The sequence below is a fragment of the Pseudorasbora parva genome, chromosome 9 (assembly GCF_024679245.1).
Source record: "Pseudorasbora parva isolate DD20220531a chromosome 9, ASM2467924v1, whole genome shotgun sequence".
Taxonomy (NCBI): Eukaryota; Metazoa; Chordata; class Actinopteri; order Cypriniformes; family Gobionidae; genus Pseudorasbora; species Pseudorasbora parva.
In genome coordinates this window covers 40,643,037-40,669,781 of record NC_090180.1, presented here as the reverse complement: position 1 = coordinate 40,669,781, position 26,745 = coordinate 40,643,037, and the positions used below count along the sequence as shown (strand labels likewise).

The 26,745-nt window shown below is 37.7% G+C and overlaps 1 protein-coding gene across 1 annotated transcript; it reads right to left on the bottom strand.

Annotated features, from left to right (window-relative positions):
• Window positions 1-10,108: 10,108 nt before the first annotated feature.
• Window positions 10,109-26,524, bottom strand: LOC137089732 (microtubule organization protein AKNA-like). Its single transcript, XM_067453300.1, has 22 exons — window positions 26,443-26,524; window positions 25,982-26,242; window positions 23,499-23,726; window positions 22,593-23,320; window positions 21,655-21,711; window positions 20,096-20,204; window positions 19,654-19,778; window positions 19,482-19,541; window positions 19,193-19,326; window positions 18,005-18,176; window positions 17,541-17,662; window positions 15,236-15,352; window positions 14,527-14,620; window positions 13,823-13,917; window positions 13,196-13,528; window positions 12,935-13,111; window positions 12,554-12,630; window positions 12,279-12,401; window positions 12,053-12,187; window positions 11,262-11,382; window positions 10,894-11,035; window positions 10,109-10,338 (listed from the first exon to the last, which is right to left on the bottom strand). Exons 2-22 carry the CDS (start codon window positions 26,238-26,240, stop codon window positions 10,174-10,176), a joined length of 3,573 nt encoding a protein of 1,190 aa, XP_067309401.1. The 5' UTR covers window positions 26,241-26,242; window positions 26,443-26,524; the 3' UTR covers window positions 10,109-10,173.
• Window positions 26,525-26,745: the final 221 nt, after the last annotated feature.

Below are 26,745 nucleotides of genomic sequence, written 5' to 3'. Positions count from 1 at the left end.
CAAATGATCAGTTTTCAGTATAGGACAAATATTGAAGATCTCCTACCATTTGCTGTGCATATCTGTAAATGAAAAGAAATACAAACAAATCATTTTTTATAAATATAAAACATATTAGAAAGCATTCATTCTTCCTTGCTTATTTCAGGGGCATCTATTACTCTGTCATTTGGTATTATGTGCCATTAGTGGCCCAGGAGGCTCATTTGAGCATCACTCAGCAGAGATTTTAGATCCAAAGCTATTTTTTTCCTATCCAGCTTGAAAGCATGTACAACTTCAAATCTTGACAGTAGTATAATAAAAGGACTATTGTTCTGTGCAATACAAATAATCTGTTTTAAAATATATAACTGTTTATTCAGAATCTCAATATGCTTTTAAACTCTCTCATCAAGGCACAGTTAAACCATAACTTATTGTATGTATAAAGAAAGCAGAATTGTTATTCTTACCTGTGGCACGATGATAATCAAAACAACGAAATTAAAAATATGTAAATATTTCGACTCCATGTCTCAAATTTGGTTCTGTTCAGCTGCCTTTAGGGCACACTTCCTTCTGCTGATTTGACTCTCTATTTCTGCAGGGTAATGGCTGTGGCTTAAGTTCTGTTTTTTTTTTTTTTCTGTTACAGTCCAACAGGTATTTTATTGTTCTGGGAGCAGCGAGTGTTCACGTTTTCCCCCTCCCTCTGTCACAGAGAGAGAGAGAGAGAGAGAGAGAGAGAGAGAGAGAGAGAGAGAGAGAGAGAGAGAGAGAGAGAGAGAGAGAGAGAGGACGACACATCAATACACTTGAGGATAGACACAAAGAGATGCACTCTGCCTGATGAATGGGCTGTTCAGCATTGCTTGTTCTATTGTTATCAAATACACAAGACATCAAATGTTCTATTTTAAATATAAACTCAAGACAATACTTCAAAATAATAAGTATCAATGATATTAATCCCTATTATGAACTGAAAAAATAGGCCACAAATCTGAAAAGAGGCATTTATCATATTACATTCTCTTTCATAGCTCAGGTTGTGTTTTGTTTTAGTACTTAGTTTCAGATGTTTGACCTAAAATGTAGTCACCTATAGGATAAATAGAGGTATACATGAATATTTTACAGAATTTAATTTAGAAGAACTTGATGAGTAATATTTTAGTTAATATTGAGATTTCAAATTGAGATTCTGGTCTTTGGTGTTTTAGCAAGCCTGTGACAGTTATCTGTCAGTTTGTGATATTATTGAGATCCCTTCTGAAACACTAGAGACGTGTGTGTGTAGGTTTATATTACATTGTGGGTAGGGTACAGTAGTCCCCATGGAGGAAATGGTTAAGGATTAATAAACACTACTTTTTTAGTTTTTTGAAAATGTAAAAATTCAGAAAGTTGAATTATCTTCATACATTGCAATGGAAAATATATATTCTTATATTCCTATATTCTTAAGGGTGATGAAGACACATTTTAAGGAATAATTTACTATAAAATGAAAATTACCCCATGATTTACTCACCCTCAAGCCATCCTAGATGTATATATTTTACGTTCTTCTTCTTTCTGATGTACACAATCATAGTTTTATAAAATGACAGCCTTAGAGTTGGATAATATTGCACTTTGCACACTGCTGGCCAGACGACTTAACGAATTACCTGGAAGAAGTCATCTCCTCTAACCTACCATCAGTGGGTTTTTGACCAACTTTTTGCCCTCAAACTGGAAAAGATTAAATTTGGAGTTAGAATGAAACCTGGGCCCTCATTTATCAAGGGTGCGTACGCACAGTTCTGTGCGTAGTGAGTGCGTAAGAACAGTTTCACGCAAAGTGTGGGATTTACCAACTTGTACTTATACGTAGAAATGTGTGTAAATATAAGCACACCTCTGAGCATGCTTACGCAGAGAATCTAGTGGTAGAACAGCGATACTACACATGAAACAGCATGTAAAGGATTACTTCAGCAATTAACCCTTACGCAACAAAAATATATTTCTCAATATATTAGTTGACAATATATTTCTCAATATATTAGTTGACAATATATTTCATGTGTCTCCATATATTGTGAAATTTACATGGTAATATATCATATGATATATTATATAATAATATTATTATATATGCAAGTTATATATTGCAATATATTTTTGTTTCGTAAGGGAACATATGGCTTTGTATCAGTAGAAACCTGGGAGTATATTCGAATGATCATGCTAAATTTATTTGACACTAAATTTATATATATATATATATATATATAATATAAAATTACGCATTGTGTTCAAAATGACTATATATCTTTATCTATAGATAGATAGATAGATAGATAGATAGATAGATAGATAGATAGATAGATAGATAGATAGATAGATAGATAGATAGATAGATAGATAGATAGATAGATAGATAGATAGAACCTTACTGAAATCCTCAACAAGCCAAAATAAAATGGGGCTTGCATGCTATCGCCAGATTTCCAAACAGAATTGGAGCCACAGACTGCCCCCACATCGCCATAAAAGCACCATCATAAACCAACAAATTTAATTATGTAAATAGAAAAGTGTTTCATTCTGTTTTCTGCTAGACAAATAATAATTTGTGTTTTAAATTTGTTGTTGTTGTTAAACGTTATTGTCGTCAACGTCAAAATGATTGACTCATTTTGTGTTTGTGGAGTTCCTCTTTTTGCCATAACTGCGGTGAGGGGAAAAAAAAAATCTCGTGATTTTTAAAGGGATGTGTTGTCACCATATATGGTTCATTGGAGGCGTTTCTGAATGCTAATGACTGTGAACGTGAACGAGCATGGCACTTACGCACATGTGGGATTTATCAACAACGATTGCTTACTCATGTGCGTAAGAACTGTGTACGCATGTTTGATAAATACGGATTTTCTTGTACTTAGACACATTCTAAATTTCAGTCGTACGACGAAATATAGAACCTTTTCTACGCACTGTTGATAAATGAGGGCCCTGATCTTTTCTTAAAATCTTGGAGCCCATTTTTAGATTACTTTAGGGGTTATTTCACCCAAAAATGAAAATTATTTCATTGATTACTCATCCTCATGTCGTTGGACACTCGTAAGACTTTCGTTCATCTAGGATCACAAATGAAGATATTTTTGTTGAAAGCTGATGGCTGAGAAAGGCTTCAGAAAGGCCTCCATTGGCATTCAGTATATTCCCACTCACAAGACCCATAAAGGCACTAAACACATCGGTACAAAGTCCATCTCACTACAGGGGCTGTACAATAATTTGCCACGATTATACAATGCGACAAAAAAAATCAAAATAATGACTTTATCCGCCAAGTTATTTTCTTCCGTGTAGGTCTTGGATGTGAACTCACGTGATAGCTGCGCTCCTCTTCGCTTCCGGGTCATGTATCTGAACGGCGGAACACGTCAATAACTTAGTGGATAAACTCGTTATTTAGATTTTTGTGCGCACAAAAACTATTTTCGTTGCATTGTAAAATTATTGTACAGCCACTGTAGTGAGATGGACTTTGTAACGCCGTCTTTAGTGCCTTTATGGGTCTTGTGAGTGGAAATATACTGAATGCCAATGGAGGCCTTTCTGAAGCCTTTCTCAGCCATCAGCTTCCAACAAAAATATCTTCATTTGTGTTCTGAAGATGAACGAAGGTGTTACGGGTGTCCAACGACATGAGGGTGAGTAATTAATGAAATAATTTTCATTTTTGGGTGAACAAACCCTTTAAGGAGATAGGATCTGGGTAAAGGTTATTTGTGTTATTTTCCTCTTCCTTGTTTTTATTTTTGATGTTCATATGACTGCATACAGTATATTATTGTGATTATATTTTCATGTGTACGTGGGCATTTATTATGCATGTTAAAGGGGTGGTAAAACACAATTGCGCTTTTCTAACTTTAGCTAGTGTGTAATGTTGCTGTTTGAGCATAAATAACATCTGCAAAGTTACAACGCTCAAAGTTTAAGGGTGCTTTCACATCTCTAGTTAATTCGGTCCAAACTAAAGGCAAACAATTATACATTGTTGCATTTTTCAGAATTTTTGGTTCCTTTTCACACCACACTGATTGCTTTGGTCCGAACCAGTTGAAACAAACCAAAATGCAGGCACATGACAACATCCACATCACTCATTAGCCATGGCATATTTCCTAAACTGCTTTTCGATTGGTCAGAATTTACATGTGGGAAAACTCTAACAGAAGAGGAAAAGACAGCTAAGAAGAGGAAAAGACAGCTGTTCTTTGCATTTGTTCTGAAACACTCACTGAGCTAGGGTACTTTGCTATTGTTTAGCTGTTGTTTAGAAGTTACTGTGCCTGGGGTTATGATATTCTGCCTTTGTTTTACTGTCCAATAAAATTTGCTGCGTTTATATTGCAATGTAGCCTGTGTCATACATCTGTTACAGAAGCACTTACACACACAATACCTGAATAAAAGTGTGGGTAAAAACAAATAGTTCAATGGTTGTTTTTACTATAGCATTTAAGGATGGCCCATTGCTCTTGAAGGAAAATGATAGTTGAGATGGCTTTGAAACACAGACATCAAGGTAAGAACACAAATTATGCATTAGACTAACAAATTAGATAGATTGCAATCTACTTCATTTAGCTAGCTGTCAGCCTATAGCATAAATATGCTAGTCCACTATCCAATGAATAGGCAACCAAACTGCTCCATATAAGAAAGCAATTGTAAATCATCGAAAACAAATGCCATGATCACTAGATTTAATATATACAAGTGTTACTATAATGATTTTATAAATGGTTGGTGATCAGCAACCAAAAATTGATAATGTGGAAGTTACTGTTATTTGCCTTGGTGTGACTTCTCACTTTTTGCAGACAATACAAAGGCAGAGTATGTAACTTCAAAATATTGGTCCAAAGTCAAGTTTGAGCTTAAGATTTGCTTTTCTGTAGGTCATTTGTATTACTAAAACATCTACATTTCCAGTGTTCTACCTATAATTAATTTGGCTGGGCAACTAAAACTCTTCAAAGTAATCTTTTCTCAGTTTCACACTCTAGCAAGCTACGGTCTTTTGCCTTTGTAGGGCAGCATTGTTGTGTAAATGTTCAAGAACATGTAATAAAATGCAGAATGTTTTCTGTGATAGGTAGGGTTAGTGTAAAGGGATAGAATATACAGTTCAACCATTACTACTATGGAGAGTCCCCACAAAGATAGCGAAACTGAGTGTGTGTTGGAGGAACATTTGAGAAGCTGGAGATCTGAGCTAAAGAACACAGACTCAGACGAAATGTGTAATATCAGTGTCAAAAGATTCATGTAGATGAATGACCAGAGGAAATATAAAAGTCATAAATCTATGGTTGATTCCTTTCAGTGTAACATGACATGCTATATCTTACAGGGAGCTTAATTTCCTTTCTATAGGACATGGGAATTTCAAAACCAAAGCAGAAACCAAATTGTGCAGTTAATTTGTATAGTGCAACAAATCAGTGCTGGCTTAGGTTGCTCCAGCTTAGGGGTGTTGTGTTATGTTATGTATACAGCCATCAACATGACTGATGTATTGTGAAAACTTTCCAAAACTGACTATGCAGCTTTGCTGTTACTATAACCAGTGCTTCATTGGTTCATTAAAAAAAAAAAACAAAAAAAAAAAGTCAGGCGATACTACACTGTGATTCACAAGTTTGGGTTCAGTAAGTTTTTATTTTTGTATTTGAAAGAAATTAACAATTTTGTTCAGCAGAAGTGTATTAGAATTGGTGGTAAAGACATTTGTAATGTTACAAAATATTTCTATTTCAAATTAATGCTGTTCTTTTGCAGTCATCAAAGAATCCTGGGGAAAAAAATCATGGTTTAGACAAAAATATTACTGTTTTCAACAGTGATAATAATAACAAATGTTTTGTTAAATCAGCATATTAGAATGATTTCTGAAGTGACACTGGAGTAATAATGCTAAAAAATTAAACTTGGCTCTCAGAGGAATAAAATACATTTTTGATTAGTTATTTATTTTTTTAAATAGAAAAGTTGTAATAAAATTTCACAATTAATGTTTTTATTGTGTTTTTGATCAAATGAATGCAGTCTTGGAAACCATAATAGACTTCTGTCAAAAATATAAAAAATCTTACGGACCCACAACTTTAAAATGATACTTTCCCTTTTTTCCCCTTTTCCTGTTACTTAAATCATGGAAAAGGCATTACTTTATGAAAGGACAGAAGCTGGAAAAAACCTGTGGTGTCATTCTAACAGCCGCACTCGCTCAGACCGGTACTCATAAGACAGATCTGATAATGAGATTCAGGTTCAGCAGCTACAGTATCATGGTGCTGCATGAACATTTTTTTTCACATTGTCATTTGTGTATAACCACAATTTAACTTTCAGAGCAAACAAACGTGTGTCGTGGTGTGTTTTAGTTCAGAAGTCAATAAAATATTTTTTTTAACAACACCAGTACAATATCAAAACAAGAAATCAGTATGTAAAAATTACCAATGAGTCAATAAAAAAAGGAAGAAAGAATGGCGTACGGTATTTATTTCATTTAGTTTGGGAGTGGGGGCTGATGGCAGACAACCCTGTAAATCCCATTTATCTGGGTCACTGAGGTTGTTTTTGCCTCAGCATTGTTGGGTTTTCAATAGAGAACGGAACATTAGAGTTGTAACATATTCATGGGAGTCATGGGAGAAGGGAATCTGATAGGAAATCTGATTTAACCTTTTCATTTTAAGTGTCTCTAAAGTTAGTGTATTTTACACTGCAATTGCTACAGGAGAATGTTTACAGTGTAACTCCCAGTGAAACATTAATGTGACATTATACAAGACAAGAATCACACCTGTGAAGTTTCTCCATTGAAGAGAAGTATAATGTAATAAAAGCATGCTTAGAACCTGCATGCTACAAAAATTGTCTTTCAGACACCAGATATAATTTTTTACTAGTGGGTGCAGGACACTACAGTTCATTTAAAGGGGTACTTCAGCACAGGAAGATGAACCTGTATTTAAACTGGGTCATCCATGAAGTAGAAATGTGAAATTATTTTTGAATTTGGTGCCTTCTAGACTGAGAAAAGACAGAAAATGTATTTTTGTCTCATGGGGATGAAAGAGTACAATTCCCAGAGTGCTTCGCTGCCCTGTGAGGCCATTTTCCAAAGCCACCAACTTGTTAACTGTGACTGAGTTGGAGAAGACACTACAATTAAAAACTGAACGTGTCTGTTCAATATAATGAGTGAGTCACCACGCGAGTATCACAGCACTGAGCACTAACTGCAGGAGTCAGATTAATGAGCTCTCATGATGAGAGCTGAGGTAATCGCGACTACACTCGCAGCATACATTCACAAAGCGAGTTCAGTCTGGCGCGTTTCAGTTCATGCCTTTACAAGCTTAACTTTCATAGAAATTAATTTGAGAAGTTAAAAGACTTACATTGCTTACCATAGCTCCGTTTAAATGAGTGCCTGTAGCTGCAAGCTGAGCTCTCCCTGCCAGCTGAGTGTAATCTCCCATCCCCCATGCACGGATTCAAAACATGCGGAAATGGCTCCCTCTGCTGGCTGTAGTCTTTAGCCTTTGGGCAAACATTCCTCCTATGATGCAAATATCTTCAATTTGCATCATAGGAGGATTTTTTCCAGAAATAAAATGCATAAATCTCTTGTCTCAGGGGGATATGAGGGGGGAAAGCACAATCATTTGAATATACTCCAGGGTTTCTACTGATACAAAGCCATATGCTAATCGCTGAAGTAACCCTTTAAGTGTTTTTGTTTTTAACTGCTAATGCAACCTTTTATACCAGACTGAACTAAAGTCTGTGACAGGACAAAGTCAGGACAAAAATGTCATCGTGGGAAAGATCAGAGACTAGTGCTCTGTAGAGAAGCTTGGGCTACTGTAGAAACATTTACTGTAGAAAAATGGCTAATTTTAAGGTAAAAACAACAACAACGGTCCATTGTGTAAGGTCTTTATACACCACTGAAAACATAGTTAAGTATATTATATTGCATTTCTGTCAATATACCCTCATAAATGCTACACACTGAACCTTTAAATTTAACAACTGATTGGTTGATTGCAATCCATTACATAACTTTCTATCAAAGTTATCTGACATTATCAAGATGCATATCTTCCGACAGAGTTAAACTCTGAGCTCTTGTCATATTTTGTTAACATTTTCTAAATAAACTTTGATAATGTGAGAAAATGTTTGATAATGTGAAAACATTTTTGCTTTGTGGAATGGCGCATTATCTTGCTGAAAGAGGCCACAGCCTCCAGATAATACTGTTTCCATGAAAGGGTTTACATGGTCTGCAACAATGCTTAGGTGGGTAGTACTTGTCAAAGTAACATCCACATGGATGGCAGGATCCAAGGTTTCCCAGCAGAACATTGCCCAAAGCATCACACTGCCTCCGCCAGCTTGCATTCTTCCCATAGTGCATCCTGGTGCCATGTGTTCCTCGGGTAAGTGACACTCATGCACCCAGCCATCTCTGTGGTCCAGTTCTGATGCTCACATGCCCACTGTTGCTGCCTTTTGCAGTGGTAAGGGGTCAGCATGGGCACCCTGACTGATATGCGGATCTGCAGCCCCATGCACAACAAAATATGATACATTGTTTATTCACCTTTCTATCCGAACCAGCATTAACTTCTTGAGCCATTTGAGCTACAGTAGCTCCTCTGTTTGAGCCTTCGCTCCCCATGTGCATCAATGAGACTTGGCCTCCCATGGCCCTGTCGCCGGTTCACCACTGTTCCTTGCTTGGACCACTTTTGATAGACACTGACCACTGCAGACCGGGAACACCCCACAAGAGTTGCAGTTTTGGAGATGCTCTGACCCAGTCATTTAGCCATCAGTTTGGCCCTTTTCAAACTCCCATTTTTCCTGCTTCCAACACATCAACTTTGAGGTCAAAAGGTTCAATTGCTGCTTAATATATCACTAACAGGTGCCGTGATGAAGAGATCATCAGTTATTCCCTTCACCTTTCAGCAGTCATAATGTTATGCCTGATCAATATATGAATGTATATAAGTAAGATAATGTAATAATATACAGTAGTGAGACTGGTGATGTATGGTTTGGAGACAGTTGCACTGAGGAAAAGACAGGAGCAAGAGCTAGAGGTAGCAGAGCTGAAGATGTTGAGGTTCTCTTTGGGAGTGACGAGGATGGATAGGATCAGGAATGAGTACATCTGAGGGACAGCACATGTGAAATGTTTTGGAGACAAAATTAAAGAGGCCAGGTTGAGATGGTTTGGAGATGTTCAGAGGAGGGACAGTGAATATATAGGTAAAAGGTTAGAGCTGCCAGGCAGGAGGTCAAGAGGAAGACCAAAGAGGAGGTTTATGGATGTAGTGTAGGAGGACATGAAGGTAGTCGGTCTGAGAGAAGAGGATACAGAGGATAGGACTAGATGGAGGCAGATGATTCGCTGTGGCGACCCTTGAAGGGAAGAGCCGAAAGAAAAAGAAGATATAAGATAATATATATGAAGTCTAAAAAAATGCAAATATGTTACCCCAGTCTCCCCTATTTTCTTCTTTTTTAGACTTTGCATTACACTCTGGTTCTAAATGTCATAGTGACCGATAGTTGTTTTCAACAGATTATTCTACACCAATATGAGAGCACAAGCTGCTTTACACAAACAACAATGGCCAGAGGCTTACCAACCACACACACAAGATACTGGCAGAAACTAGACTGGTGTCGTTTTTCGAGCTTGTGATAGCCAGTGGGGTGATATGGCAAAAAAATGTATTGTCGTCTGAAACTGAGGGGCATTTGTGGGAATTTAACACTAAAAAGCCCTAGTTTCAATAAAACTTCTCCCTAATGACATGATGGTATTTGATGACGGAAATCGGTAGTTTTTAGGTGTTTTATGCTATTGTGCTGTTATAGTAGCATCACACTTACTGTACATTATTGGCTATCTTAAGAGGCTGTATTCTGCCCCCTATTGATCATTATTACAAATGGAAAAATACAAACTTTCAGGTCAGCAATTTAATTTTTTATTTTTTTATGATAATGCAAGAACCCCAGACATTATTAAACAGGTGTGTAAAAGCAGATGTATGAAAGGATTCAACTGTTGTTGTCTGGAAAGAGCTAACTGCCCTCTCTGCTGCTGAGAGAATGTAGGCCCTGTAACTTCCTCTGGAGCCGAGCCTTGGCCAGGTCAGCCGAGAGAGCGTTCGCCATCCTGTCCGTGGTCTGCTTCATTAGAAAAGCTGCCTGCAAGGCCTTGTCCAGCGTCTTATGTATTGATTCCTCCTGATAAGCATGAAACACAAATTGTATGTTAATATATAATACACTACTCTTCAAATGTTTGGGGTCAGTAAGATTTTGTAATGTTTTTGAAAGAAGACTTTTATAAGACTTTCAAAGAAGTTTTTTTTATAATACAGTAAAACTGTAATATTATGATTATAATATTACAATTTAAAAAAAGTTTTCTTTGTTAATAATATATAGTATAAATGTTAAGTAAATGTTAAAAAATAATTCATTATTTTTAACGATTATTACAGTCTTCAGTGCCACATGATCATTCTAATATGCTGATTTGGTGCTCAAGCAACATTTTTTTTTTTTTTACAATGTAAGTCTTTACTATCACTTGATTCATTTAATGCATCCTTACCAAATAACATTATTTCTTTAAAAAAAAGAAAATCTTGCTGACCCCAACTTTTGAATTGTGTTACATGTTAATATGTTGGGATTATCTAAGTAGTCAACATTATGAAGTTAACATTTTTTCCTTTGAATCTAAAATGTTAGCATTATTAAATGGGTGGTAGGTGTAGGACAGTTTAAACTGACTCTGCTGCTGTGGTGTCGTCTTCCACTGGTCCGAGGTGAGGTCCGTTGAAAGAAGACGTTGCTGGGAAGCAGTGCTGAGTCAGATTGAGTAGAGCGCCTCTTACTGGACACTGGTTCAGATGCTTGATCTCCCACTTTGAATCTGGGAAAACAGCCACCATAAGGTCAAATGCTGTTCAGTTTTCAATATGTGTCACACAGTATGTCACTTAGTGACTCAGTGTCCGTTAATGTGTACAGTTTATAATCTATTATCCTTGTCAGATCAAACTGTATTTGTGGTTTGATAATATGATGTGTTTGACATGTTAGGACCCATTTTGGGCTGCATATTTAATAGATTGCATTTTAACTGATTATTTGCTTACCCGGCGGGTAGACTACAGGAGGAGCCATAGTTGACCTGCAGAAGAGGCTTATGGGATGGATAAGCAGGAATAGAAGGGGCAGGATGTGTGCTATTTAAGAAGATATTCCTCAAGTGTCCCACTGAAACAACAAATGACACTATTTCTTCACTTCATACCACTATAAGTACACACTTTCCATGACATACAGAATAAATGTACACTGCCCGGCCCAAAAAAGTTGCTTGGATTTAAATAGGCAAATGATTAAGAGTCTATGATTGGGTCATTATTGCAGTGATTTTTTTAATTTGTTTTTGTTTATAGCATGTTATATATTTGGGAACAGTTCTTTTTACCCTAATTGATGGAGTGTGTAACTTTTCCTTTCTTAAACAACCATGTAGGAAGACACATCATGGCCATATTCTAGGATGACAATGTCAAAATTGTATTTGTCAAAATTGTCAAATTGTAAAAGAATGGTTGGGAGGGAGCATGAAGAATCATTTTCACACATGAATCGAGTCCAGACCTTAAATTCATTTGGAATTCATTTTTAGGATGTGCTGGAGTAGACTTTACAGAGTGCTGGACTCTTGCAGTGTCAATACAAAATCTTGACCAAAAATGTATGCACCTCTTGATGGAAATAACATCAGAAAAACTATAATTTTTGATGTTCTGTTCTTTCCTCAAATTAATATATTTTTTAATATAATATGTTCCTTACATTTTAATGGTTTAATTGAATTTATAGGGTCATTAAAATTAATATAAATGTATATATGGGTATTAAAGTGACTCCTCACTTGCAGGTCTGTAGCTGGCACTTTTGTTGGTTGGCTCAGTGTTGATGCTGTGGATCGTTGGCCCAACGCTTGCTCTCCGATGGCTTCCTGACTGGCTGAACTGAGATGTGTCCAAAGGAAAGCTCTCCACTGAGGCTGTGACCATCGCAAGAAGAACATTTGAGTACTTTTATCTTACTACATGCTGGACTGTAGCAAAAATGCTATTTACTGAAAGGTATCTTACCCCTGGATGAGGTTTTGGAGTCATGTGACCTCTTCTCAGCGAGAGCAAAGCGAGAGCGCATTTGTTCGTAAGATTGACTGAAGTCTCTCTGAAAACTCATAGTGTGATCCGAATCGTCACCGTCTGTAACAATACACCCTTACTTCAATTTATCTTCAGTGTAACTTCACTTTAACTATATAGACTAAACACATCATTAATATTTAGCGCATTAAACCACATTTATCTCAAATGCATATCTAAAGAAACAAGCGTGAACCAAATTGTGATGTCACCCTTACTCTTGCTGAGCTCCATATCAGAAGAGATCCAGTCCTCTATCTTCTGAGGGTTTGAGTCTGTCTTTGCACGTCTGATGATGTAATCAGAATGCACATTAGTTTTACAAACTTCAAAGAACCAACACGCTTCTACAGAACCTTTAACATCCATGGAATCTTTCCATTGCACTAAAGTGTTTATTAAAATGTAATATGAAAATAGATAAATGATTATTTTTGGAACTGTTCACTGAAAGGTTATTTGGGGGAACCTAAACGGTTCTTATGGCATTAATGCAACAAAAATCTTTTTTGGAATCTTTATTTTTAGGAGTGAATGTAGTTTCCTTGGACACTATTGGATGATAGCCATTCTTCAACCCCAACTTGGAGTACCTGCAGGAGGCGGCTCTGTTCTGGCCACGGGTCTGTCCCTTGTGCTTCCTCTCCAATGGACACCTGCCATTCAGATAATCAGTCCTCTTGCTCTCATGAGGTAAGTGACCAAGGCTCTCCTCTAGCGCCCTCTTGAGGCGAGACACCTCATACTGCAGTGCGAGGATAACCTCACTGCTGTGAAGAGCACAACAGAAATATGATGGTTACAAAAAATGCAGGTATAAACTACTAGTATAAACTACTTCCTTTAATACTTACTTATGGCATGAACAGTGTGATGCTGAGTGCATCTCATTTGCAGAATGGCTCTTTCCAAGTTGAAAGTCTTTTCTTCCTTCCGTAATTTGGTTATGTGTGGTGCCACCTACTGATGCAACATCCTCTTTTGGAGCTCTAATGGGTGCATTCTGGGTAATACTTCCTGCTGTTTCCATGCCTGGTGGAACCAGCTGTTCATATTCCAGGTGATTCACTGTGGGCTGCACAGGTCTTGGTGCCATTGATATAGTTGTCCGTACATTGGTGTGGGAGGCTTTACTGTCCGAACCGCTTATACTCGCCGTGCTAATGACATCATCAGAGAGCACAGATCTAAAGAGCACAACAGATATTTCAAATGTCAGTTCAGCTACAGAGCAAAATATACTGTTTATAACCTGTAAACAAAATCACATTTTGGCATTTCAGTTCTGTATATTTCAAATATACACAGCTATTATCTAATAAACCTGCCATTTTCTATTATGAATATTGTTGAGTCTTAGACAAGTTGCTTTTGCTCCTCTTTTGTAAGTCTCTTTGTATAAAAGCTTCTGTTAAATGCATTAATGTATCAACAAGTGTGTGTGTATGTGAGAGAGAGAGAGGGGGGGGGGGGGGGTTCACCTCACAGCACTAGGAGATATTTGGGACAGTCCTGTGTTTGGACGGCTCAGGTCAAAACTGCCAAAGCCACTGTCAGCTTCAGGACTTAAAAATCTCTAGAAGAACAAAAACACTCTCTCTGTCAGTTTGTCCTTTGCAGGAACAGCCCAAACCTACTGCAATTAACACACAACAAATACTTTGAAGCAATTACACTTCTAACGAACAAAAAAAATCATAGTATCTCTAGCGAAATTTTAGGGATTGATTTTTTGTACTGTATCTATAATACAAAAAAATGACATTTACACAGTTTATCTCATAAAATGTAATGTTTACACAGACATTAAAAGTTTACATTTAGGGGTACAACAGCTTGTCACTTTGGCAAGGATAACTTTGTACCTAAAAGGATAGTACGGTATTAGTACCTACTTTAAGGTACTAATGTGCCATTTTTGGGGTAGATAAGGTATACAGTTGTTCTTTTAAGGGTGATGTCCCAGTGACAAGCTGAAGTACCCTTAAAATTCTGACAGTGTATCAATTCATGAGTGAGTGTGATTATTTTTTCTTTTAAAAATATAGTACGATTTGTACTATTAGCAACGTTAACATTCTTGTAGAATACTATCTTGTCCATGTAAAATAGATTTGTTTTTGTCACAGACAAACCTAATCTCTTTCTCTCTGCATTGTCCTCCTGCAGTGTGTGTGTTTGTTACCTGTGTTTTGTCTGTGGTTGGCTGAGGAGAGTTCACAGCAGACGATGCTACAGAAGGGAAGGAGGTTTCACTGGGTCTGATTTTCTCTTCGTACCTGAGAGAGGAATGACTAATACATCAGCCATCAAAAACATTTTTTTTTTTAAATTTGCAGAAATTTTAGATTTTAATACTCTGATAATGTTTGCATCATTGTGTTAATACAACCAAGAACTCACATTACCCTTACAAAAAGTATTCGGAGCACCATGGTACAATCATGAATTACACACACTACTTCAAAAATACCATAGTATTAGCATTGCCTTGTTTAGAACTTTTTGGTACTTTCTTTTTGTTAGTGTAATGCAATAAAGCAATAATAAATCCATAAGCATGCAACATAAATTACTGGATATATCTCATATCATAACACAAGAAAGTTTCCTCAAAAGCTGTATAAAGTTCCTGTATCTGAAAGCTATTTTTAATCATGGGTTATTTCAGTAGAATTCTGATACTATTGCATCATTCAATTTTATGAATTAGATTTAAATTTTAAATTCTCTATTTTTATTTCGCCCATCATAACCCTGAATCATGCACCTTTGATTTACCATAGATTCATGTTAAATTTTAACTTAAAATACTACTAAAATACAACATACCATGCACCAGATTGCAGACCATGCACTGCCAAAACAATACAAATCTGTCAGTAAATACTGACCTATCGTGTGTCAGTTGCTTTAATGAAGTTGAGGTGGACAGTTGTGCCAGGATGTTGTCTTCCTCTCTTGTTGTCAGTCTGTCGTCCTCTTCCTCATCGGCAGTGCCAGGCGTTTCACTGGAGAAGGTAGAATACCTCAGAGGAAGATTCAGAAAAACTGACAGAGGGAACTAAGTGTTTCCATAATGAAACTGATATTCCCCTGTCCCGCCTCTCGACCTGTAACTCGATCCGCCTCGAGTGTGCTGCGCTAAATATCACTATACGCTAGCTCCTCTTACAACACACACCAGTGATCCTTCAGAGAAGAGTTAAACAAGGGACTGGATCACAACAGTTCTAATTAAAATGATCCATTAGAATCAAATTCAATCTTTTTCACTCTACAGCTGAATTTGTTTGCGTATAGCATAATGTGAACAGGAACATCTTCAAGCAATCTGGGATTAAGTGTTTTGTTTAATGTGTAATGTTAATAACTTAATGATTGTGGAATTTGAACCTGCAACCTTTTTGATACATTCCACTAGCCTTTTTCAGTTTGTTTACTTTTGTTTTTCTTTATAGCTGAACATGTGCCGGTATATATATCATGGACTTGTGGTAATGAACAGCATTATGAGTACTTTAAAATACTTTAAATAATTTGGAAAAGAAAAAGTCAAACTTAATACTTAAATGTTTCAAACAGCCATTCAGAATTTTGTATTCGCTATGGTGTTTATAACAGCACAAAATTATACTTTATTTTTACATAAATACTTAAATTTACATAAAGACTTAATATGCTATTTATTTAGTTATATAATTAACATTTGGTTATACCTAAACATGTTTACATTTTAATCTGGACTAAAACATGCCACAGAAGATATCTAGATATTGATTGATGATGTTGCAACGTTTTGATTAATTGTTCTTTTAACTTTAATCTGTTTCTGTTTTTTATTGTATATTTTTTGGACTGTTGGATTTAAATGTTGAGGGTTGAGAAGAGAAGAAATCTTATTAAAAAATAAGAAATCTTATTAAACATTATTTAGAGTTGAGCACTTCTTTAAATTGAATAAAAGCGTCAGCAATTACCATGACATGAAAATTAGATACAGTCACATGCCTTAAGGCCAGATTTACTAAACGGGGCAAATTAGCATGAGAGCACAATTCCAAAAAAAGTGCGGATGGGAGTGGAAATTTTGTGATCTACTTATGACATGCAAATTAATGAACACAGACGCAGCCGGATCATTTCCACAGTGAACAGCGTAATCTACCCGTTCGTGTCTGGTTTAAGACATACTTTTTCAGTTAGTTAAATAATGGTGCAAACACCAGTAAATTGACGAGCGGAAACCTTAGTAAATCATCTTTCATGATTCATTTAAATACTCTCTTCCCATTAATTTTGCACCTGAAAGGGAAACTCCTACAAATGCATATGAAATAATGTCAGCCGCAAAAATAACCCTGTGTCTTTAGTAAAAAGAGGGTTTTCTCTGGTGCTAGCTGTTAGTAACTACAGTATGTGGTCATTTATGTAGTAGAAATGTGAAATTATCTTTAAAGTTGGCACCTCCTAGACTGGGAAAAGCCAGAAAATGTATTTGTGGCTCATGTGGATGAAAGACAAAAACTCCCCGAATGCACTTGCTTCGCTGCCCTACAAGGCCACTGCCAAGCCATGCTGATCGATTACATCACTTGACCACTGCGGCACAGCCACCACCATTTTCATTTTTGTAGTAATAAAATAATTAAGTTCAGTTATAGAACAGACGCTACAATTAAAAACTGAATGTGTCTGCTCAATACAGAAAAACACTTTTGTTGTAGTGTTTTTCAATAAGAATAACACAGGCATTCATTCATGGCCGTGATTCACGGTGTGTGTCCAGTCTGCCGCGTTTTCAGTTCTTGGAAGCTTAACTTTCATAGAAATGAATTGAAAACACTCACTTTGCTCCGCACCGTTCCGTTATGAATGCCAGAGCGGCCGTGTTCCTTTAACGGACAGGTTGAAAACGTGTAAATACTGTGAACGCGGAACTAGCTCCTGCTACTGGCTGTAGTCTCTAGCCTCTGGCCAAAAAAACCCTCTAATGGCGCTAAATGACAATTTTTGCAAGAGGTTTTTTTTCCAGACAAAATATACAGAAATATCTCGTCTCAGGGGACATGTGGGAGGGAAGCACGGTCATTCGAATATACTACTGGGTTTCTACTGATACAAAGCTTAATGCTAATTGGTGAAGTGGTGGGAGTGTTGTGTAGGCAAAAACAGATAAAGAAGAAAATGTGGCTGTACTGTAGATAGAAGCTGTTTTCTGTGCTGCTGAGAAAGGGCTCATCAGTTCTGTGATCTTCATTGGCTTCTTCTTCATCGTCCTCCATGTTGTGTCTGACAGAGGAGATGCTGCAGACAGACTCCTGTAACATGACATGCTGTTAAATCGGGTCCAGAATCCCCAAAACCTACCGCAGCCCAGTCATTCAGTTCTCATGTTACATAGCAAAACAAGACATGCAAACGGATATGAGGCACACAACAATATCAGCTTCGCTGTGCGTGTCCTCATGAGCATTAATAATTGCTGACTCTTAACAGTAGTTGTTTAAGCAGAAATTGCATAAGCTAACTTTGACGTGTATGAATGAAGGAAGGAAAAGTGAAGGGTAATAATGTGGTCACACTAAAGTACTGTCTAATGCCAATCATTATATTTATTTTTCTTCCAAATGTCACCTAACATGTAGATCACTGTGTGTTACCTCATGCAGTGATGGATGATGGGATGATGAGAGAGGGATACTTTCACAAGGAGGAGGAGAGGGAGTGGAGGATGATGAAGGAGGGTAGAAAACATGGCAGACGTTTCTGTCGATCTGCTCTTTTATGTCCTCCAGGTGCATGCCTATCCTGAAAATCTGCCCCTCGACCTCCCTTGAAAACAAACGTGAATACACAACACTTGCAGGTTGACGCTGTGACCCATGACAGCTTAATTTCCCTGTTTTGACAGATTTTGACAGAAATCTGTCTAATTACAATTGCACTACATGTCAAATGTTTGGACACCCTTAAAAGATTTTATTTCTGAAGGTTTTTGAAACTTTTTGATTTAATGGCATATGCAGACAGTATATGACTGAAATTAGTTCTATAAACAAATATAATTTGTGCCTATGTGCAGTATGAATTTTAGTTTTACAGATTTTTACAGGTAGCAGGTAGCCATTGCTCCAGGTAGCCAGTGCTCCAAAATGTAGTGATTTCCAAACTATATTTACAAAAGCAAAATATATCCATTATGCTTTAAAGTTATGATGAAATATATGCATTTAAAAAATAGGGTGAATCAACGCACTGCAACTGAAGAAAACACTTGCAAATAGAAAAAACTCCAGAAAATTAATAAAACATCATCAATTTGACAACACGTGCTGAAAATACTCACAATGCAACCAAATACAGACACATGCTCAAAATACTCACACAACTACAATGGAAATGCTTCAAGGGGACCCCAACAAGTGAGAAACTTGGCTGAGACATGCTTATTGTTCAATATCTACTTGTCAGTTTTTGACAAAAAATTATTTTAACTGATTGTATGCGTTTTGTAAGTGTTTGCAGCGTGTTCCTGTATTTTGGGTGAGATGTGAGTATTTGCAGTGTTTCTGTAAGTGGTTGAGTTGTGAGTATTTGCAGCACACGTGTTTTCAATCTGATGAAGATTTGCTGCCTTTTTTTCTATTTGCATGTGTTTTTCTTCGGTTACAGTGTGTTGAGCTCTGTAAAATATCCATGACTTAATGTAATAGAATTTACCCTCACGTGCTTATCATTTAAACAGCCTTCTTGATTATACAGGGTACTCTAGTTTTGTGAGGTTTCTAGTTTTTTTTTATAATGCTGTGTTAGTACTAAAATACAATCTGACATGATGAGATATCTACCTGTCAGGGTCAAACTCTCCTGTGTTTCTTGTTAGACCCCTGTAGTTCTGCATCTCTAAAGCACGATGCTCCTCCCTCTTTGTGAGGTAGTTCCTCTCCAGCTGATCCTGGGCCTCCATCATGCTCTTCAGCACCTGCGGAGATATTCACCAAACGGGATAAAATGCTTACTTTTTCCCATTTCGGGGGCTATTAAACTACAGCTGCTTGATTGAATTTTGATCGTATGATTAAAGAATGTATAATAAAAAAAGGTTTGTACAATTCATGATTAAGTATGCACAGTTACCATCTGTTGCTCTTCCACGTTCATTGACATGGTGGTGACGCATGTTTTGAATTCATCCACCTGGAAAAGAATAAAGTGTAAAAGCTAAATGCATGTTAAAGACAGCTAAAACACAACATAAGACACAGGGCAAATCTATAAAGACAGGTCTTGTTAACTTTTTTGTCCATACCTTCTGCATAAATGTTCTGATGATGTCTCTGAGCTCAGAGGTCAGTCTCTCTCCATCTGTCGGGCTCTGTGATTCAGTCTGCACAGGTAGAGAGTTGTGCAGACTAAACTGCTTCTCACTTGGACCTGCTAACATGTACTCGAGACGTGAGGACACAGGACACAAACGCATCCTTTATGTGTTTACATAAATGTAAGTGTAAAATATTCTGAATTAAAGTCATGCATCTTTTACCTTAAAGCACTTTTTTATCATTTTGGACTTAAGTATAAACCACCTAATAACCGATGATCTCTTAACAATGTTTATTATTTCACTCTCTTAGAAGGTCTATTTAATGCTAAAGAAACCAGCTCAAATTTCCCTGGCAAGGTTTCTCTGCTGCCAGGGTTACACTGTACTACAGTATTCAGCTGGAGAAAGAAATACAATGGCTTCTTGCCTGCGGCTGGTGCTTGTGGGTTATTTGCTGTCAGTATGGTGTTGTCATTGTTGCTAGTTGCATCGTTCCAATCGATGGACACAGATGGCTCACTGGAAGCATGAATCTGCTGCTTTAAAGAAAGCAACAATTTAACCTACTCAAATTAGACTGCAATTCAGATTAAAATATGTTGAAATATGGATCATATCTGTATACCACGTGAGAGTATAGATACACTATATTGCCAAACATTTTGGGATGTCTTTTTTACATGCACATGAACTTTAATGACATCCTATTCTTAATCCATAACTGGCCCACCATTTGCCGCTATAACAGCTTCAACTAATCTGGAAAGGCTTTTCACAAGGTTTAGGAGTGTGTTTATGGGATTTTTTTGACCATTCTTCTAGAAGCGCATTTGTGAGGCACTGATGTTGGTCAAGAAGGCCCGGCTCACAATCTCCGCTATAATTCATCCCAAATGTGTTCTGTTGGGTTGATGTCAGGACTCTGGGCAGGCCAGACAAGCTCCTCCAAACCAAACTCCCTCACCCATGTCTTTATGGACCTTGCTTTGTGCACTGGTGCACCGTCATGTTGGAACAGGAAGGGGCCATCCACAAACTATTCCCATAAAGCTGGGAGCATAAAATTGTCCAAAATGTATTGGTATGGTGAAGCATTAAGAGTTCCTTTCACTAGAACTAAAGGGGCAAACCAAAACCCAGAAAAAAAAACCCACTCCATAATCCCCCCTCCACTAAACGTAACACTTGGCACAATTCAGTCAGGCAAGTACCGTTTTCCTGTCAACCACAAAACCCAGACTCATCCATCGGACTGCCAGACAGAGAAGCATGAGCCATCACTCCAGAGAACACGTCTCTACTGCTCTAGAGTCCAGTGGCGACAAGCTTTACACCACTGCATCCGACACTTTGCATTGTACTTGGTGATGTAAGGCTTGGATGCAGCTGCTCGGCTATGGAAACCCATTCCATGAAGCTTTCTAAGCCCTGTTCTTGAGCTAATCTGAAGGCCACACACAGTTTTGAGGTCTGTAGCTATTGACTCTTCAGAAAGTTGGCGACTTCTGCACTGTGTGCCTCAGCATGCGCTGACCCCCGCTCTTAAATTTTAATTGGCCCAGCATGTTGTGGCTGGGTTGCTCTTGTTCCCAATTGCTTCCACTTTGCTATAATACCACTAACAGTTTACTGTGGAATATTTAGTAATGAGGAAATTTCACAAATGGACTTATGGCACAGGTGGCAACCTCACAGTATCACACTTGAATTTACTGAGCTCCTGAAAGTGACCCATTCTTTCACAAATGTTTGTAGAAGCGTCTGCATGTCTAGGTGTTTGATTTTATATACCTGTGGCAATGGAAGTTATTGGAACACCTGAAATGATTTGGGTGTCCCAATACTTTTGATAATATAGTGTTTTATAAAGGCATGTTGTGTATAATGGTTATTTTATAATCTCAAACAAAAGGCAGCAAACCAGAATAAATATATACATATAAACATGTATACATTAAAGATATTCAATATTAATAAAAGTCTCACCTGACCAATTAGGTTTTCACATTCTGTGTACTTAGCAAGCAATCGGTCATATTCAGCCTGTAAACAAATGAAAGGGACACTTTAAGTTTGAACCTTTTGATACATTTTTGTTGATGCAATGAAAGTCAATGGGATTCAAAATTATATTAGACCCCAATGACTTTAATTGAACCAAAAACACAATGAGGGTGAGAACATTTTCATTTTTTGGTGATCTATCGCTTCAAGGCTCTTTCACATTTATTTCATTGTTTCTCAATGCATTGAGCCAAGTGTGAAGCATTCTTAAAGCATTTCAACATTGACTCCATCTGCTATTAATAATGGTTACTGTATTTTATCAGGCAATTCATGTTTCATCAACTTCATTACATCATGTTATATCAACTTCAACATCACCAGATTTCAAGAATCCTTAGTAAAGGCCCATTCACAACTTCACACCAAAAATGATAATTTTAGCATCCACACCAAGGCACTATCTTGTTCTGTCCTTTGACACCAAAAGTGAAATGCCTTTAGCCTCAAACTAAAGGAAAAATGTAACACCTATACTGCAGAGTTAAATAAATGGGAAAAAGTAACTTGTGTTACTTATTTGAAAAAGTAACTTGGATATATTTACTTTACTTGTTACATTAAAAAAAGTAATTTGATTACATAACTTGAGTTATTTTTTAAAGTAACAAGTAAAGTAAATATAGCCAAGTTACTTTTTATAATAGCAAGTTAAACTGCTATTTAAACAGTTTACTTTACACTTCTCACATTCTTGTAAGACTGTCTTTCTGTCACACTGCCGTGCTTTAAGGTCAAAGCTGCTTGATAAATCCTGACTCAAATCATGTGAAAGATCTTCTATTTATTCAAGCAGTGCACCTAGTGTTGTGCTACATGAAAATACCTCTCATTTATAACCAAAAAATATATAGAGTCACCTGTAACTGTTGCGCTACTTCCTTGTCTGTAAACACATTGTGCTTCTCTGGTAGCATGGAGTCCTCTAAAACCCTGCTGATGATATCTGCTGTAGCTGTACAAGAGGAGGTGAATTTACCCAGAATGCCTGGGGATGACTGGGCTCGGGCCATGGCTGGTGACTGGCTGACGGGTTTAACGCTTCCATTACCTTTAGGTATTTTGACTTTAGGTGCCACTTTAGAGAAGTCAGGTAGGGGGTAATGCACCTTTCCCTGCCCGTATTTCAGCTCACTGTAGGACCTGGTTCGGCTGAAGGAGCCCTTAGGATTCTTTGCATCTGCTTTAGATAGATCTAGAGAGTTTGAACTGTGGTTCTGCTTAGGATCTATATGATCATCCTCAGCAGTTACGGGATCAATAATACAAGTCGTTCCAGATGAGCTTGAATCATTTGGAATGTTCATTTCAACCAGTCCATGGCTTCCAGAAGTGCTGGGATCAGGTTCCTCCAACACTTTTTGAATCTTCTCTCGTTCTCCTGTGCCAACCAGTGGAGCCCAAGAAGCTCTACTCAGCACGGTTTCGTCAACGCTGTCCATCAAAGACATCTCAGGTAGGGTCTCTGCTTCAATGATCCTGCTTGAGTTAAGCAGCTCCTCCTGGGAGAAGTGTCTGAGCAGGAAGTCTGTGATGTGGTCTGCAGGTTGAATAGGTGTGGCTAAGGGAGGAGCCACATCCCCTATTGCTTTAAGATTAAATAGAAGAGCATGAGTAAGATTAGACTGGCAAGTAATCGGTTTCTTTTGCATTACCAATTTGCCTACTAAACTTATCAAGTTTTGTGAAAGCCTGACTGGACTTCACAGTAACCATTTCACAAGATGATTTTAAATAAGTCTCTGTTTTGTTGTTGGTGTGCGTACCATCATATGGGAGCTCTTCATGTTCTTCATCACTGGTGTCGACAGCATCCTCCTCATGTGTTCCAGTGATTGGCTTTACTGCAGTGTTGAGTTTCTGCATTGGTGCCATGATAATGTTTTCCTCCCTGTTTCTGGTGTTTGAATGCGCTGTGCCTTCACTATTGACTGATTCAACACTCTCTGATGAGCCCTCTTCAGTCTCACATGACTCTGACAGCTCTGCATTATCTGTACACAAAATAAAAAGACTGGGTTGGTTACAATTTTTAATGTCTTGGTAAAATGGCAAAACTCTCTATAGGCGATCCAGTTGAAATATTGATGTGTCATTCACAAAATAGTAAATGCATGAATAAGTGACAGATTTTAACTACAGCTTCAGAGTCTATTTGGGGGCGGGGATTTTTAGATTGTAGAGAGAATTTGATTGGACAGAAATTCTGAAGTGTTGACAGAGTGAGAGACTACAGGCTTGTTCGACTTCACCTAGCGATGCGCAGACCGATCGGCGGCTGACTTGAAGCAGTGCACGCCGGTTCGAAATTTTGTCCGACTTGAGACACCGCCGACGGCATGTGACTGTGACGTATGTCAGCAAAGTACCGCGAGAGCGATTCGAGAGCAGCCAGCTGATGCAGCCGGTGCAGATTCTCAATGGTGGCTGCAGCAGGCTGCTCGAGCTCTGATGACGACACAGCTGATCCACGATTGGCCGGATTCACCGCATGACGGCGATCACGTGCGATTCGTGTTTATTCTAAAACCTTATGTTACGCTAATGCTCACAAATAATTTATTTATAACAGTAAACCCTCTTTTCATGTAGTTGCGATGTTATATTGTCATGTTTATCAAACTAAAACTGATAAAAACCGTTGACAACACTTCATTGATAGTGTAGGTTTATATGTTGAACTTTAATCTTGTGTAAATAGACGCTTTATCAAGCAGTACATAAAGTATTGAATGAAAATGTAATTTGAAACATCTGTGTATTTGCGAAATATTGCATTTATTTAACTTTAGCTGTGATAAAGTTTGCAAACGCAGCGCGAGCATCACCATGGTAAGCAGAAAGTGTCCGACTTCACGTCTCCGTTTGCAGCTCCTCCCCGCCTGCACTCGGCTACTCTCACCGATCGTACGCATCCAGCCGCAGCCGATGTCGAACACACCTTATGTTTTGAACACTTATTTTGATCTTCTAAATACAAATTTTGTCAATGCTTTGGAGTGCACTAGGATAACATCAAACTTCAAGTTTGATTTTACGGGGAGTTTAAGCAGCAAAAATGTTTTCAACATTGGTTATAATAATATATGTTTCTTGACTCTTGAGCACCAAATCAGATTATTAGAATGATTTCTGAAGAGTCATGTGATACTAAAAGGGTTACTATTAGTAAATTAGCATATGGCTTTGTAATAGAAACCCTGTAGTATATTCAAATGATTGCACCCCCCCCCCCCCCCCCCCATATCCCCCTAATACAAGAGATTTATGCATTTGATTTCTGGAAAAATTCCTCCAATGATGCAAATTGACGATATTTGCATCATAGGAGGAATGTTTGGCCAAAGGCTAAAGACTACAGCCAGCAGAGGGAGCTATTTCCTCATATTTTACACCCGCGTATGGGGGATGGGAGATCGCACTCAGCTCGCAGCTGCAGCCTCAGGCATTCATGGAAACTGAACTATGCTGAGACAGAGAGCAGTCTTTTATCTTCTCAAATTAATTTCGATGAAAGTTAAGCTTCCAAAGGCATGAATTGAAAACGCGCCAGACTGAACACGCGTTGTGAATGTATGCCGCGAATGTGGTCGCGATCAGCTCTCATCGCTCATCAGCTCATGATGTTAAATGTAATCTCACTCCTGCAGTTAGTGCTCAGTGCTGTGACACTCACGCGTTGACTCGCTCATTATATTAAACAGAAACGTTAAGTGTTTAATTGTAGTGTCTGTTCTCAAACTTAGTCACAGTAGGGAATAGCCTCACAGGGCAGCGAAGCATTCTGGGAATTGTTGTCTTTCATCCCCATGAGACAAAAATTAATTTTCTGTCTTTTCTCAGTCTAGAAAGCACCAAATTCAAAAATAATTTCACATTCCTGCTACTTTAATGACCCAGTTTAAATACAGATTCATCTTCCCAGTGCTGAAGTACCCCTTGAAGACTGGTCTGGAGTATTATATTAAAATAAAAGGTTGTAATAATAATTCACAATAATATTCCCGTTTAACTATTTCTGCATGTCATGCACTGTACAATTATATGAATAATAAGTTATGACAACATATGTTTTGCAATTGTAAACTTTTTTTTTAAGTTATACAAGATTCAACTCTTTTAAAGTAAAATTCAGTGACAAAAAGGTGGCATTGCCATTGCACCATGTAAAAAAAAAAACATAGTAGTTCCATTGTAGTTAAAAACAAAAATACAGTAAAGATTACATACAGATCTAAGTATTTCTTACCAGTGAGTTGCGGGCTCTCAGGTGCACCGGTGTTCTGTGAGAGGTGGACAGTGAAGGCGCCCTGCATGTCGCTGAAATGCAGGCTGTCATCATCACTGATATCCATAAATATACTCTGCTCAATGTGTTTTTCCCACAGCACCGATGAAGGTCTGTTTTGAGCGTCATCTTCTTCGTCCATATCCTCCGCGTCTCCCGCTGACGCTCCATCAAACCTGCTCCGTGCGCTCGAGCGCGTGTTACGCGCATCTCTATTCATTTCTTAGCAACAAAAATACACAAAAATAAACGGTTACAAATGCAAGCTCATTTGTGTTTTTCATTTATTTATCTGGTAATTATAATATAAGAAATCGTAATGACTGAATTTTTACCACTATTTATCATCTATGCTGGCTTAAATAAGTAAATAACTAGAAGGTTAACACTATGTTACTCTGATAATATCACATTGCACTTACTTTGTATGTTAGTTCCATGGGTTTAGAAGTCATACAGGAATTTGCCCACTCCTCTTGCTTGTGTTTGGCTGTCTTAAATGAATGACATAACTATTGGGAAGGTACAATGAGTGCTCTGTCTAGTTTCTCAAGCCTACGGTGTAGGATCATCTTGAGCAATTTAAATAATAAATGCCGTATCTGATGCTGATTCTTTGGACAGGTGCTACACGCGCACGGGGGTGGGTGAACAGTGGTTGATATGGGAACCTAAGCCTTAAAGGGATACTTCACCCAAAAATGAAAATTCTGTCATTGTTTAGG